General features: G+C 42.3%; 1 protein-coding gene across 1 annotated transcript in view; it reads left to right on the top strand.

The window, feature by feature from the left end:
- Window positions 1-3,287: 3,287 nt before the first annotated feature.
- The window catches only part of LOC133376439 (uncharacterized), a 28,630-nt gene continuing 17,461 nt past the window's right edge, over window positions 3,288-14,456 (top strand). Inside the window, exons 1-2 of the mRNA XM_061608573.1 lie at window positions 3,288-3,375; window positions 11,033-11,326. Of these exons, the coding sequence (XP_061464557.1) occupies window positions 3,288-3,375; window positions 11,033-11,326 (382 nt within the window). The remainder of the gene's footprint in view (window positions 3,376-11,032; window positions 11,327-14,456) is intronic.

Genomic DNA, 14,456 nt, shown 5'->3' with positions numbered 1-14,456 from the left:
CAGCCATCATGGCTAGTAGCCATTGATAGCCCTGTCCTCCATGAATTTGTCTAATCTTCTTTTAAAGCCGTCCAAGCTGGTGGCCATTACTGCATCTTGTGGGAGCAAATTCCATAGTTTAACTATGTGCTGAGTAAAGAAGTACTTCCTTTTGTCTGTCCTGAATCTTCCAACATTCAGCTTCTTTGAATGTCCACGAGTTCTAGTATTATGAGAGAGGAAGAAAAACTTTTCTCTATCCACTTTCTCAATGCCATGCATAATTTTATACACTTCTATCATGTCTCCTCTGACCCGCCTTTTCTCTAAACTAAAAAGCCCCAAATGCTGCAACCTTTCCTCGTAAGGGAGTCGCTCCATCCCCTTGATCATTCTGGTTGCCCTCTTCTGAACCTTTTCCAACTCTATAATATCCTTTTTGAGATGAGGTGACCAGAACTGTACACAGTATTCCAAATGCGGCCGCACCATAGATTTATACAATGGCATTATGATATTGGCTGTTTTATTTTCAATACCTTTCCTAATTATCGCTAGCATGGAATTTGCCTTTTTCACAGCTGCTGCACGCTGGGTTGACATTTTTATCATGCTGTCCACTACAACCCCGAGGTCTCTCTCCTGGTCGGTCACCACCAGTTCAGACCCCATGAGCGTATATGTGAAATTCAGATTTTTTGCTCCAATATGCATAATTTTACACTTGTTTATATTGAATTGCATTTGCCATTTTTCCGCCCATTCACTCAGTTTGGAGAGGTCTTTTTGGAGCTCTTCGCAATCCCTCTTTGTTTTAACAACCCTGAACAATTCAGTGTCATCAGCAAACTTGGCCACTTCACTGCTCACTCCTAATTCTAGGTCATTAATGAACAAGTTGAAAAGTACAGGTCCCAATACTGATCCTTGAGGGACTCTTTCTACAGCCGTCCATTGGGAGAACTGTCCGTTTATTCCTACTCTCTGCTTTCTGCTTCTTAACCAATTCCTTATCCACAAGAGGACCTCTCCTCTTATTCCATGACTGCTAAGCTTCCTCAGAAGTCTTTGGTGAAGTACCTTGTCAAACACTTTTTGAAAGTCTAAGTACACTATGTCCACTGGATCACCGCTATCTATATGCTTGTTGACACTCTCAAAGAATTCTAATAGGTTACTGAGACAGGACTTTCCCTTGCAGAAGCCATGCTGGCTCTGCTTCAGCAAAGCTTGTTCTTCTATGTGCTTAGTTAATCTAGCTTTAATAATACTTTCTACCAGTTTTCCAGGGACAGAAGTTAAGCTAACTGGCCTGTAATTTCCGGGATCACCTCTGGATCCTTTTTTGAATATTTCTCTAGGGGTTTAAGCATGGAGGAAGCCAGAGGTGGGGAACCTATGGTGAGAGATGAGTCCAAGGACAAAATCTGTATCAAACTAGTTCATCATAGGATGAGACTAAGTTCCGCTTCATTCTGTTTCCACACAGGTTTTTAAGGACAAATCTGTATATATCCTTTAACATGCACATGGAATTTGTGATGCAGAAATTAAGAAAGAAAACACAAGGTGGTCCGAGTTGTGAATATTTGAAAGATAGTCAAAGGGCTGCCTGCCTTGCTTTTGCTGTTTTTTTAAAAATAATTCCAGCCACCTAAGAGCGGGTAGTAGTGCATTGAATTAAAGGTAGCAAGTCCTGCTGAGAGTGGCAGGACTTAATGACATGCTATCACTCTTAAAGGGAATTTTATATATTTTACATCCATGTTATGTACTTTATGTTCAATCCACCCTAGAGTCTTAGAGGAATTGAATGTAAAATAGGTACAAATGTATGTAGCATCTATAAAAATTTCCTGATATGTAAAAATTTCCCCCTGAGATTGATGGCACAATCAAGACCTGTTGCTCCCAGCAGGACTTGCTACATTGATTTCAGTGCGTACAATGGTAGAAACCGCAAACACTGCTCTTAGGTAGTTGAAATTACTTTTTAAAGAAGACAGGCAGGCCTTGGTCCACCTCATATGCAAATCCATAACAGAGTGGGAATCTGGGAATGCACAGATTCTGCAGTAATTCCCTGCCCTGATCCCTACATGGGTCTGGGCAGATCAGGCCAGGTGTGTCTGCGTCAGAATCACAGCTTCTTCTTCCATCACTACTGATGGTAGCTGGAGTTCAAGAACATCTCAAGGGCCACCGGCCTCCACCCTTGGAGTAAGCTATGTAGCTGCTGCATGGATAGGATAGTTAGTAATGTAGCAATAAAAGTAAATCCAAGGAATGGTCTTAAGCCAACTGACACTAAACAGGCCTGGGTCTTGCTGATGCCTGGATGGGAGACTATCTGAGACTCCCATACCTGTTGCTAGGATATGAGGAAAAGGAGATTTACAGTGCAATTTTGTGTCAGTGTGAAATTGTGGGGCATGTCAACAACTTTGCCAGTGTCAGGAAACATGATGTTGCACCTACGTGTAGATATACCAGTACTGATGGTAACTTGTGAATCAAAGTATCTGGAGGAGATAACTGGTAGGAGAGTCCCAGTGGTTTATATTTAGACCTAATATAATTAGTTGGAAGCAGGAATGTTCTCTAAATGGAAGCCAGATTTCTGAAATGTAGCATCTGTGGCAATAATAATGGCTGATTTTAACAACCTAGTCATAAGCCGGGGAAGGATGAAATGAAAGGGCTGAATCAATATAGGGCTGAATCAATAAGGACAAAAGGACAGGGAGAAAATGGAAAGTAAAAATCAATAGGTCTCCTTTCCAACTTGCCCCAGTGGGCTGTAGGAAGAGAGGGTGTTGAGTTTCTCCTTCTCAAATAATCATGTCTCTTTGTTTTACAAGGGAAGGGGGTAAAATTATTTGACCCTAGTTCCACAGGTCGTATGAGTTCTCTTCTGATGTCAGGACCCTGGCTCAGTCTTACACTATGGGGCAGCTTAATGGGACCAATGTTTCTTCCTCACTACATCATTTTTGCACATCACAGCAGAATTATTTATTTATTTACTTGAAGACTTTGCCCTGGGGGGGGGGGACTCTAAGAATAGCTTACAAATATCTGCCCTGTAGGACTGCAATCCAAAAGCTATGACACAAAAGAAAATTGGGTTTGTGAAGAAGGAGGGAAATACAAATGCAGACACTAGTTCTTAGAGTTCTTCTTGAAACAACCAGCTGGAATGGTAAAGATGAAAGGAGGAGCCGAACATCCCTAGTCTCTCAGCCTAGCCCAAGGAGGGGCCCAGCAGTCCCATCTCTCCCCATGCTATGACCTCATGCTGCTGCTAGATGGCAGCTCAGGGAGCTGTGGAAATTGTGCACCTCCCTCTCTGTAGACCCCTGGAGCTCGAAACATTTTCTGTCACAGAGGAGTTATGTAAGTTCTCCTTTACATATTAGCATAGAAATGTGAAAAGAGGAAGTACAAGCCATTCATGTGCCCCATGTTGCCACTTCCTGTGATGCAAAAGAGATTTTTCCAGATGACCCTTTAATTCAGGGGTGGAGAGCCTCAGGCCCATGGGCTTTATATCCAGCTCCTCCCTATGCTATGATCCCTTCCTATGTCATGCCCCCTCTCCCATGGTCATATTCCTCACCATCCCTCCTGCATATCCTCCTTGAGTGCTTTTGCCTGACTGGAATGTGCCCTTAAACTGTGATTAGGAATGGAGAAGAAATTTGATTCAGTTCACATTTAAAGCTGAATCTATCAAATCCACAGTTTTTGAAACAGTAGGAAATACATAAAAATGAATATATTAGTGAGAATAACTTACCAAAATGCACATTAGTCAACACTGCATACAAATATGTTTATTAGGAGAAAATAGCACTAAAATGCTAAAGATTTTTCATAAGGAATTTTAAAAATAAACGTGCTGAGATGTGGAGAACTGAATTTAAGACTGAGAAAATGAGAGAATCAAAATTGACTGATCCTTCTATCCTAACTTTGGTAATGCCTCTTGATGGAGAGAGGTGTGCCCACTTTTACCTCTGATTCTGCCCCCCACTGGCATGAAGCCTCTGAAAGGTTGCCCATGAGACAATGCAGCCCTTGGGAGGAAAAGGGTTCTCCACCTCAACAATAAATAAACAAATGCACATTTATTTATTTGTTGTGTGGGATCCTCTCCCCACCCTCGGATGTTGCTCTGTTTGCAGGAATATTGCATTAGAGTGCAGAATAATCCATGGGAATTATCTTGCGACATTCTGCAGGGATCCATCTTCTTGTTGTCTATTCTGTTTAACATCTGTATGTGAAGCCACTGGGAGGTGTCATCAGGAGATTTAGAGTGAGGTGTCACTAATATGTAGATAACACCCAGTTCTATCTCACTATGTCATCTGAATCAGGAGAAGTGGTCCCGGTGCGAGATTTCTGCCTTGAGACAGCGAAGGGCTAGATTTGGGCCAACCAAGTGAAAGGTATTATAAGGTATTATACGTTCTTGGATTTGAGCGGTGTGGAGGTGGCATGCTATGAATGGGGTTGCATCCCCATAGAGGAGGAGGTGCATAGCTTGGGGATACTCCTGGATCCCACATTATCACTGGAGGCTCAGGTCGCCTCTGTGTCTAGTAGGGCTATTTCCAGCTACAGCTAGTTTGTTGGCTATGGCCTTTTGGACAGAAATGATTGACCACTGTATTCCAGGTTCTGGTAATTTCCAGATTATTGCATTGAGCTTTACATGGGGCTGCTCTTGAATATTGGTCCAGAAGCTGCAGCTGGTGCTGAATGCAGCAGCCAAGTTATTGGTGGGGATGGCTGTGTGAATGCATATAACACAAGCTCTGAAGCAGTTCCTCACTGGATGCCTATTAGCTTCAGGCACCCCATAAAGCAGCAGAGTGCAAACCACCAAAGAGGTATTTTGTAGAGTGATAGAAAGGACACTCACAAACACCCTCTGGGCACCTTGAAAGCAAGCTAAGCTCAGCAACAAAACCTGCACCCCACCCATGAGAATTTCATGAGAATTTTTGATCTGCTGGACTCATTTTGAATGCAATTTCTTTCCTCATTAGTTGATGGGAGAATGGTAGAAAAACAATGCAGAATATATTTTTAACACTACCTGAAAAACTACTATGCTAATTTTCTCACGGGGCTGCATCAGGTCTGCTCTTAAACAGGAAACAAAATTAAACTCATTTTACCTTTAAGGCATTTGAATAGATGTGTCAGAATTCATCAATATTCCATTTCTTTCATCTGGAAACCAATTATTTTGAAAAAATGGCAGAAGATGCAGAGAAAGCTTTTATCTATATAGTAGGGCTTTACTTGCATGTTGATAGTTGAAGGCATTTGTTAGTACATTTTGCAATAATGTGTGCTATCTCAGAAAATCAATAAACAGACAGCCCTTGAGATGCCATTGCCTGCTTATGCTGCAGGCGGGAAAGTCCCACTGTGATAATAAAGAACAAAGTACGTTTTCTGGATTGAAGGCTTGTTGTAAGAGGAAATGTGATTAAAGCTTTGCAAGGTAAAAGGTAGTAGAAGATGCTCTGAAATATATTCTGTAATAGGAATGGGGGAGAAATTCAATTCAGTTCGCATTTCAAGCTGAATTTATCAAATTCGCACTTTCCGAAACAACATGAGAACTGAAACACAGCCATCCTTCAAAATTCACACATATCCGAATGTTGTGATGCAGTTCTCCAACTAAAGCAGTGTTTGCAAAAATGCATATATTAGCAGAAAGTGTGCATAAACATTAATATGTTAGTAAAACTAACATAAGATCCTCCGTGGCGCAGAGTGGTAAGCGGCGGTAACACAGCTGAAGCTCTGCTCATGGCCGGAGTTCGATTCCAATGGAAGGAGGAAGTCAAATCTCCGGGAAAAGGGGTCGAGGTCCACTCAGCCTTCCATCCATCCGTGGTCGGTAAAATGAGTACCTGGCATATGCTAGGGGGTAAAGAAAGGCCGGGGAAGGAACTGGCAATCCCACCCCATATATACGGTCTGCGTAGTAAGTGTCGCAAGACGTCATCCTAAGAGTCGGAAACGACTCTCACTACAAGTGCGGGGACACCTTTACCTTTAAAACTAACATACAAAATGCATTATATTAGATGTAACTGCTTGCAAAAATGTGTACATTAGTCAAAACTGCATCGAAAATGTGTTTAGTAGGAGAAATTCTCACTAAAATGCTGTAGAATTTTCATGAGGAAAAAATCGCAAATTGCTGCAAAATGTGGAGAAATGAATTCAAGACTGGAGAAATAAGCTGAGAGAACCGAAACTGGCAGATGTTTTCATCCCTGTTCTGGAATGCCTTTTTAATTCTAATATGAGATTAATCCTTCCCCAGTGTTGAACATCATTGCTGCCAAATGGGTGGCTTCAGGAGTGTCTGGTGCCATTTTCTGTATTTTTGAGATTCATTGTGATTCTTAAGACAGAAGGAAAGATAGTTCTGGGGGATATGGCTTTTTTCATTTTCAACATGAAACTATGCTTCCCATAATGCAACTTGCCCATTCACATGGGATGGAACAGTATGATTTCAGAACACTGACTTTAAAGCTGAGTAAAGTTGGACTGACCCAAAATTTCTCAGAAAAGAATATACTGAGAAATTCTCTGAGAATTCCCTTTATTGGTGTTCACCCCCCCCTAAGCTATAGGAGAATTTCATGATCCCCTGGATCAGTACCCTTCCACCTTCTCCACCTGTACACAGAATGCGAAATTACAAGTACACGCAACTCAATACGTTTTAATATTGTTGAAGGAAGTCTTTCTCTCTCAACCCATTGCATCCTTCCGCCACCATTATGAACTAACCATTGCATGTCAATCAACATTAAATGAGCCAATTTTTTCAGAAGACAGTTTTCTGAGAAATTCTTTGTGACTTCCTTTTTCATCCCACCAACCAGAGAATTCCACTCCCGCTCTCCAATTTTGTTGCCCACAAATAGCATGGAGAACTTTTGGAGACCATTTTTGCTCAACACCAAAATACAGCAGAAAAAGTTTCAAAGAGCCATATGAAACTGCTGAACATTGCTAAACCAGTTTCCAGTCCAAGGGATAGGCAGCAAATCATACCATTCAAAGAAATGAGCCAAGCTACTACCTACCAATCATGTTAATCCAGGGCAGAGAAACTCCAAAAATCCTGAGGTCTGTAGTTTTTTGCTCAATTGTCCTGTAGTGTACTGAGCCGGCAGAAAAGAGCACAGTATTTGGAACTGTGTACAGTTCTGGTCACCTCCCAGGCTATGGTCTGAAGGCACATGAGGCCAGCTCCTGGCTGAAACTAAGCAGGGTCAAGTCTGGTCAGTGCCTGGATGGGAGACCACCTGGGAACCATATGTAAGCCACCTTGGGTTTCTATCATGAAAAGAAAAGCGGGGTATAAATGTAATAAATAAATAATAAATAAAAGCATATTGTACAGCTGGAAATGTTTCAGAAAATGTGACTAAAATGATCAAGGGGATGGAGCAACTCCCCTATGAGAAAATGTTGCAGCATTTGGAGCATTTTAGTTTGGAGAAAAGGTGAGTCTGAGGTGACATGACAGAAGTGTATAAAATTATGCATGGCATGGAGAAAGGGACAGAGAACGGCTTTCCTCCCTCTCTGATAACACTAGAACTTGTGGACAGCCAATGAAGCTGAATGTTGGAAGATTCAGGACAGACAAGAGAAAGTACACAGGCATAGTTAAACTATGGAATTCGCTCCCACAGGAGGCAGTGATGGCCACCTACTTGGATGGCTTTCAAAAAGGAATAGACAAATTCATGGGGGAAAGGCTATCAGAGGCTACTAGCCATGATAGCTATGCTCTTGTCTCCATAGGTAGAGGCAGTATGCTTCCAAATACCAGTTGCTGGAAATTGCAAGAGTGGAGAGTGCTCTTTACATTCAGGTCCTGCTTGCAGGTTTCCCATCTGCAACTAGTTGGCCACTATGAGAACAGGATGCTGGACCAGATGGGCCATTGGCCTGATCTAGCAGGCTCTTCTTATGTACTGCGCTAGTTACCCTCGCCCCTGATCCTGCCAGTAGGGCATGAGAGCTTTTCCTTCTGCCACACACCCTTGCTGGCCACCACTGATAGGTGTGTATTAAAAATGTAATGTGAATGCACACTGAATCCAGTGATTAATTGGATAATAATGCTTATGAACACAAGAGGCAGGATGATGGGGGCCAATAACATCTTTCTTCACCAGTCAAACATCTGTCTTAATCTTGCACATTATGGGGTACAAGAGGGCACATGGTAATTATGAATGTGTGTCTACTAGAAGTGTAATGCATGAAGTAGCCCTGAGCAGTTCCTTGTTGTTTAAATTTAGTAGGAAGGGAGGAAAGGGGCCAACATGAGGCTCAGGCATCTTATCAAACCCTCCAGAGGTCTCTGGTGCAATGCGTGGCAACCCAGCCATGCCCCAAACAAATTAATTACTTGTATTCAGAGTTTGGAAGCTGATGTTTTGCATAGGTAAGAGGGAATATTTTTGTGGACAGCACTGGGGAAGCTATTTGATGAACAGGTAGATTTTGCTGGGCAAGTTGTGGTATGTGGGAAGGGGGCCTTAGATGGCAGGGCTTGGAATTTGGAATCACATTCCAGATTCCATATTAAGTGTGCCACAACCTTCATGCCAGAGATATGAAGAACAAATCACTGGACTTTTTTTGTTTGAAAGTGATGGAGAAATGCATTGAAAAGTGTGTGATGAATTCGTGATTAATGGGAACACCCCACCAACAAGTCAGGCTGAATGCTCATTGTCATATATAATCACCCTGTAAACAAATCAGAACAAATGCTGAATACAGACTGGGCATACTTAGTCTAACTACAGAATACATTTTGAGCAAGCACCTCAAGTTGAATTCTAAATAAACAGGTCATCTGGAAAGCCCTGTGTCTAACTGAGGTGAAGCCAATGGCTTGGTTTCAAATGTGGATAGAATTTGTGGAAATATTATGGGTGTGGCCTATTGTGTGGAGAAGTTTGGTTCTTTGACCCATTTTAGCTTGGTAGCTGTCAGTGCCAAACAGTAGCTACCCATGTGGTAGTTACCATTTCAATTTTAGGAGACATGAATGTGCATTGTCATGATGAAGTAATCCTTAAACTGCACCGTCATGATAAGATCATAAGATCATCACGCTGTTCCAGGAATGCAGCAGTTCTCTGGAGAATAAATACTGTTTGTTGATGTTCCATGAGACGATAGGCTGACTGGATGTCCTCTATCTGTACACTTGCTTCCACTTTTACCTTTCAAAAGCTTATTTGGTTACTGATTCACATCACAGGGTATTGCAGTTCATCCCATCATTGGCTTGAAAATCATTGACCAACAGTGTAAAGGTCTCATTCATTTTATCTCTCTTCACTTTGCATGCTTATGTGTTCTTTTAAAAATTAGGTTGCTAACTGTCAACAAATGCATAACCATAACCAGAAAGTGGAAGATTATTCTTTGGTACAGAAAGAAAGTTGGAACATCCAAATTGGGGTGTGGAATTCATTGCATTTCAAGTCAAAAATGAATCTGCTAGAGGTATTGAACTACTACGCTGTGGGCATCCTCTTAAACATGCAGGGGCATGTTTGTAAATTCTTTGTCTTGAGCCAGAATGAAATGTTCTGTGCTGTGGTGTTGAAGAACAAGTAAAAAAAGCTTATCACTAGAGAATAGAACTTCAACAAGATCCCAGTGGAAGGACTTTTTGTTAATTTCCCAGAGGGAAGGCGATCAGCTGAAACCTAATTGCTTCTCATTTTCTCTCACTTTCACTTTATCCCTTGGATTAAAGCCCTGCTGCTTTCAACTTAACTTCTGTCTGTTGGACAAGTGCAGTTTCCTGTCAGTGCTAGGAAAGACCAAGGGCTCACAGCAAGGTTTCCAAGGGGGCTTTCTTCAACAGCTGCATTAGAGACATGTCAAGGCAGCTTTAAAGTTAGTATTTTAATCAAATAACATAAAGTAAATGTTCAACTTCCATGCATCCTCCTCTTTTCTCCACTCAGCTTGCACTGTCTCCTTATTCCTCACTGCTGTCATCCCATTCCTACAATTGCACTGTTTTGTTTTGTATCCTGTATGAGCCTGCGGGCATGGCCTAGCTTCAGGAGAAGCCAGCATGATGGGACAATGCTGCATCGCCAGCCTCCCGGCAATAGCATTACAGCTGCTTAGCTGGAAAGGGCAGGGACAGGGGAGGGTAGCAGTGGGGTTTGGGCTGTGCAGGTGCACTACCAGAGCCCCAACCTCACTACCATCCTGTACCAGTGAAGGGTTGGGGCTCGGGGTGGAGCACCTGCTTTGCATGGAGAAGGTCCCAGGTTCAACCCCTGGTATCTCCAGGTAGGGCTGGGAGAAACCCTTGCCTGAAACCCTGGAGAGCCACTGCCAGTCAGTGTAAATGATACTGAACTAAATGGACCAATGGTCTGACTCAGTATTCCTTCCTATGTACCATCCAAGTACATTGCAGCAATGCTACATTTGGAAGGGTGGTGGCACAGCACCACATCGCCGCACCAGCTGCTCCTGCCTAGCTTATTGTTTTATCATTTGAATAGCATCTTGTAGGTCAGAGGTAGCCAACGTGGTAACCTATAGCTGTTGTTGGACTCCAACTCCCATTAGCCCAAACCAGCATGGCCAGTGAGCAGGGATGATGGAAGCATGGGATGAATATTAATAAGGTGCAACACACCCAGAGACAGGAGAAGGTCTTGCTTCCACCACATAACTGCCCCGATTGCAACTCTGTTAGTCTCTCTCATTGAGGGGAATCACAGAATTTTGTGAGTTTACATTTATTTCAGAAGAAATGAAAGAATGGTGAAATGGGATCCATTTGGTTTAATTTTCATTTATTGAAATGATTACTTTATTATTCATTTATTTATTTGATTTATATCCTGTCCTTCCTCCCAGTAGGAGCCCAGGGCAGCAAATGTCCACCAGTGGTACCACCATTTGTTTTAATGATAGCAGCTGTGATATGACTCTACAAAAGGGAGGGAGGAGCCAAATGAGCCACTGAGACCCATTGATTATTACCAACCACTATCACCGGATCCTTGTCACTCTGAACTTCCTTTTGGATGTGCCCTACAGAAGAAAGTGGCTTGCCTGGTTGTGTGGAGCCATGATGCTTGTTTCCTGGCAGAAGGGTCACTGCCATTTCCTAGGAGGGAAAGGATCAGGGGCAAGGTGGCACAAAGGTCAAAGCAGTGTGGGCCCACCAGTGAGAGCACCAGATTGCTCCTGCATTGTGGAATCCATCTTGCCAACTTGCCCCTCTCTCTAGGTAAGTAGCACTGACCCTGCGGCCAGGAAGCTTGCGTTGTGGATCTGACCCACTGGTTAGGCTGCTTCTGACTAAGAGCCCAGTATGACAAAAAAGCACACTAGTGATATATATGGGGCAGAAAAACAGTTTATAGAAAGACAGGATTTGGTATCAGACAAAGGCAATGAATGCTGAGAGTTTAGAGCTGTAAGCTTAGCTAGACTGGAAGCAGCTGAAGGGAGAGTATTTGTGCATATATCAATGCTACTGATTTGGTGAACTGATACAGGATCAGTGGATATCTTGCCTGATATACGAGTCTGATTGCTTCCACCATGCTCTTCTTGTATAGTTATAAATAGATATTATAAAGATCTCCATATTCTCTCTCATCCAAAGGAAACCAAAACTTATTCCTCCCTTGTGCTGGACCTCTCACTGCTTGGAGAAATGGAGAGTGCTTAATCATTTTTTACAAATGAAGGAGACCCTTAACGTCCAACACTTCCTTATTCCGTTCCAGGAGTGTGAGTTCTAATTTAGAACATGAGCAACATGGGCGGCTCTTGATTTCAACCATCTGGACATTTTACATCAGATGAGGAAATGCAGTGTGGGAGCAAAAGAAAACAGGAAGATTCCATCTCTACAGAATAAAAATCCCCTTAGATGATGCTAACTGCTACAAAGCAAGCCTGGCTTTTCCTCTTCCTGTCCCCCCACCCTTTATTTTGATGTTTCTCACACATGGCTCTGAACCACATTGAAAGCATTTGATCACCAGTGAATTTCTTAAGGAAACGTTAGGGTGGCCTAAGAAAGACATACAGATAGATGTACTGTTCCCGAGGAAAAAAGAAATAAATATTGTTTACATCGCTAAGAGAAATGGAGTCTTGAGGTGCTTAAGCTATAAATGGAAAGGCACACCCTGGGCACAAGATTAAAGAGCTTTTGGGGAAATCCATTATGCTTATAATTCTAGCTGAAAGGAGACAAAAACTGATACCATCAACAGTGTATATGCGGTGTTTTGTTAATGAGCTGATGTTAGTGAATAATGCCAAGTGTAGGAAGAAAACTAGAGCAATCCCTAGCACTTTGCTGGCCTAGGCAAGTTGGGTATTAACATGTATTGTATTGCTAGATGGTTTGGGTTCCCTGGAACTTTTGTAACAGGCCGCAAATCTCTCTCTCATCTCTCTCCCTCTCTCATCTTATCTTACCTTAAATTTTGCTTATATGGTGACTGGGTGTGCTGCACAATGCCATACTAATGAGACCCCAGCCACCCACTCTCTTGGTTGTTGTTGTTATATTGATTAGGATGAGACGAAGGATAAAATAAAGCTTCTTTATTTAATATTTAATAATTTAATTTAATAATTTAATAATTTTTAAATAGTAAAACATTGCAATGCAATGCAATTCAATATAAACAAGTGTAAAATTATGCATATTGGAGCAAAAAATCTTAATTTCACATATACGCTCATGGGGTCTGAACTGGCGGTGACCGACCAGGAGAGAGACCTCAGGGTTGTAGTGGACAGCACGATGAAAATGTCGACCCAGTGTGCGGCAGCTGTGAAAAAGGCAAATTCCATGCTAGGGATAATTAGGAAATCTATTGAAAATAAAACAGCCGATATCATAATGCCGTTGTATAAATCTATGGTGCGGCCACATTTGGAATACTGTGTACAGTTCTGGTCGCCTCATCTGAAAAAGGATGTTATAGAGTTGGAAAAGGTTCAGAAGAGGGCAACCAGAATGATCAAGGGGATGGAGCGACTCCCTTACGAGGAAAGGTTGCAGCATTTGGGGCTTTTTAGTTTAGAGAAAAGGTGGGTCAGAGGAGACATGATAGAAGTGTATAAAATTATGCATGGCATTGAGAAAGTGGATAGAGAAAAGTTCTTCTCCCTCTCTCATAATACTAGAACTTGTGGACATTCAAAGAAGCTGAATGTTGGAAGATTCAGGACAGACAAAAGGAAGTACTTCTTTACTCAGCGCATAGTTAAACTATGGAATTTGCTCCCACAAGATGCAGTAATGGCCACCAGCTTGGACGGCTTTAAAAGAAGATTAGACAAATTCATGGAGGACAGGGCTATCAATGGCTACTAGCCATGATGGCTGTGCTCTGCCACCCTAGTCAGAGGCAGCATGCTTCTGAAAACCAGTTGCCGGAAGCCTCAGGAGGGGAGAGTGTTCTTGCACTCGGGTCCTGCTTGCGGGGTTCCCCCAGGCCCCTGGTTGGCCACTGTGAGAACAGGATGCTAGACTAGATGGGCCACTGGCCTGATCCAGCAGGCTCTTCTTATGTTCTTCTTATGAGCTTGTTTTGTGTTGGCCTGACCCAGCACACACAACACTGACTGACTAACTCCAGTAACTAAATCAGTCTTGCTCCCCCTAGAGTGTGTAATATTCTCTAGAGAAAGTTAACTCTTTCTTTGCTGTGCATCTACCTTAAAGACACATTTCACTACATTTCCCTTTCTTTGAGTTCTAACTTATTTTGTGGATTTCCCCCCTCTTTCTATCAGCAAACATTGTATAGAATAACATTTAGTCTCTATAACGTTCTGGTTTTCGAATTACTCTTCCTCTGGATGTCACTCTCTTCAGACTCTCAAGAGATAGGCTGTCTTTGGCAGGTGATGCTTGCTCACGAGAATTTGTCAGTTCTTTGTCCTCAGTCTTTTGAGATTGTTCTGGCAATAAATTCTGCTCTTCTGGTATTTCTGCCTCTGAATTCTCACTTTGTTGTGAAATTCGTTGTGGTTTGGGAACCAGCTATAGATGTCTCCTGTTCCTTCAGAATGTTCCATTGTTAGTAATGACAACATAATATCTTGGAGTTTGACTTTGGCTGTGGACTGTTGCTGGTTCAGACCATCCTTTCTGGTTGTCCAGTTTCAGTCTTACTTGTGAACCAGGTTGTAATTTTGATAGTTGTTGCTCTGTAGCTTAGCAGTGCTAGGAAGGGATCTTCCTGACATAAGTTTCAATTTGCTGTTTGTACTGCTCTCTCTTCTTCCCCATTGGCTTGTGGGTAATGGGGACTGGCTGTAATGTGACAAAAGTCAAATTTCTTTGCAAACAAAGTAAACTCTTTCCCTGCACATTGCGGTCCATT

The sequence above is a fragment of the Rhineura floridana genome, chromosome 1 (assembly GCF_030035675.1).
Source record: "Rhineura floridana isolate rRhiFlo1 chromosome 1, rRhiFlo1.hap2, whole genome shotgun sequence".
Lineage (NCBI taxonomy): Eukaryota > Metazoa > Chordata > Lepidosauria > Squamata > Rhineuridae > Rhineura > Rhineura floridana.
Note: the sequence above shows the minus strand (reverse complement) of the source record. Positions and strands in the feature narration are given on the sequence as shown.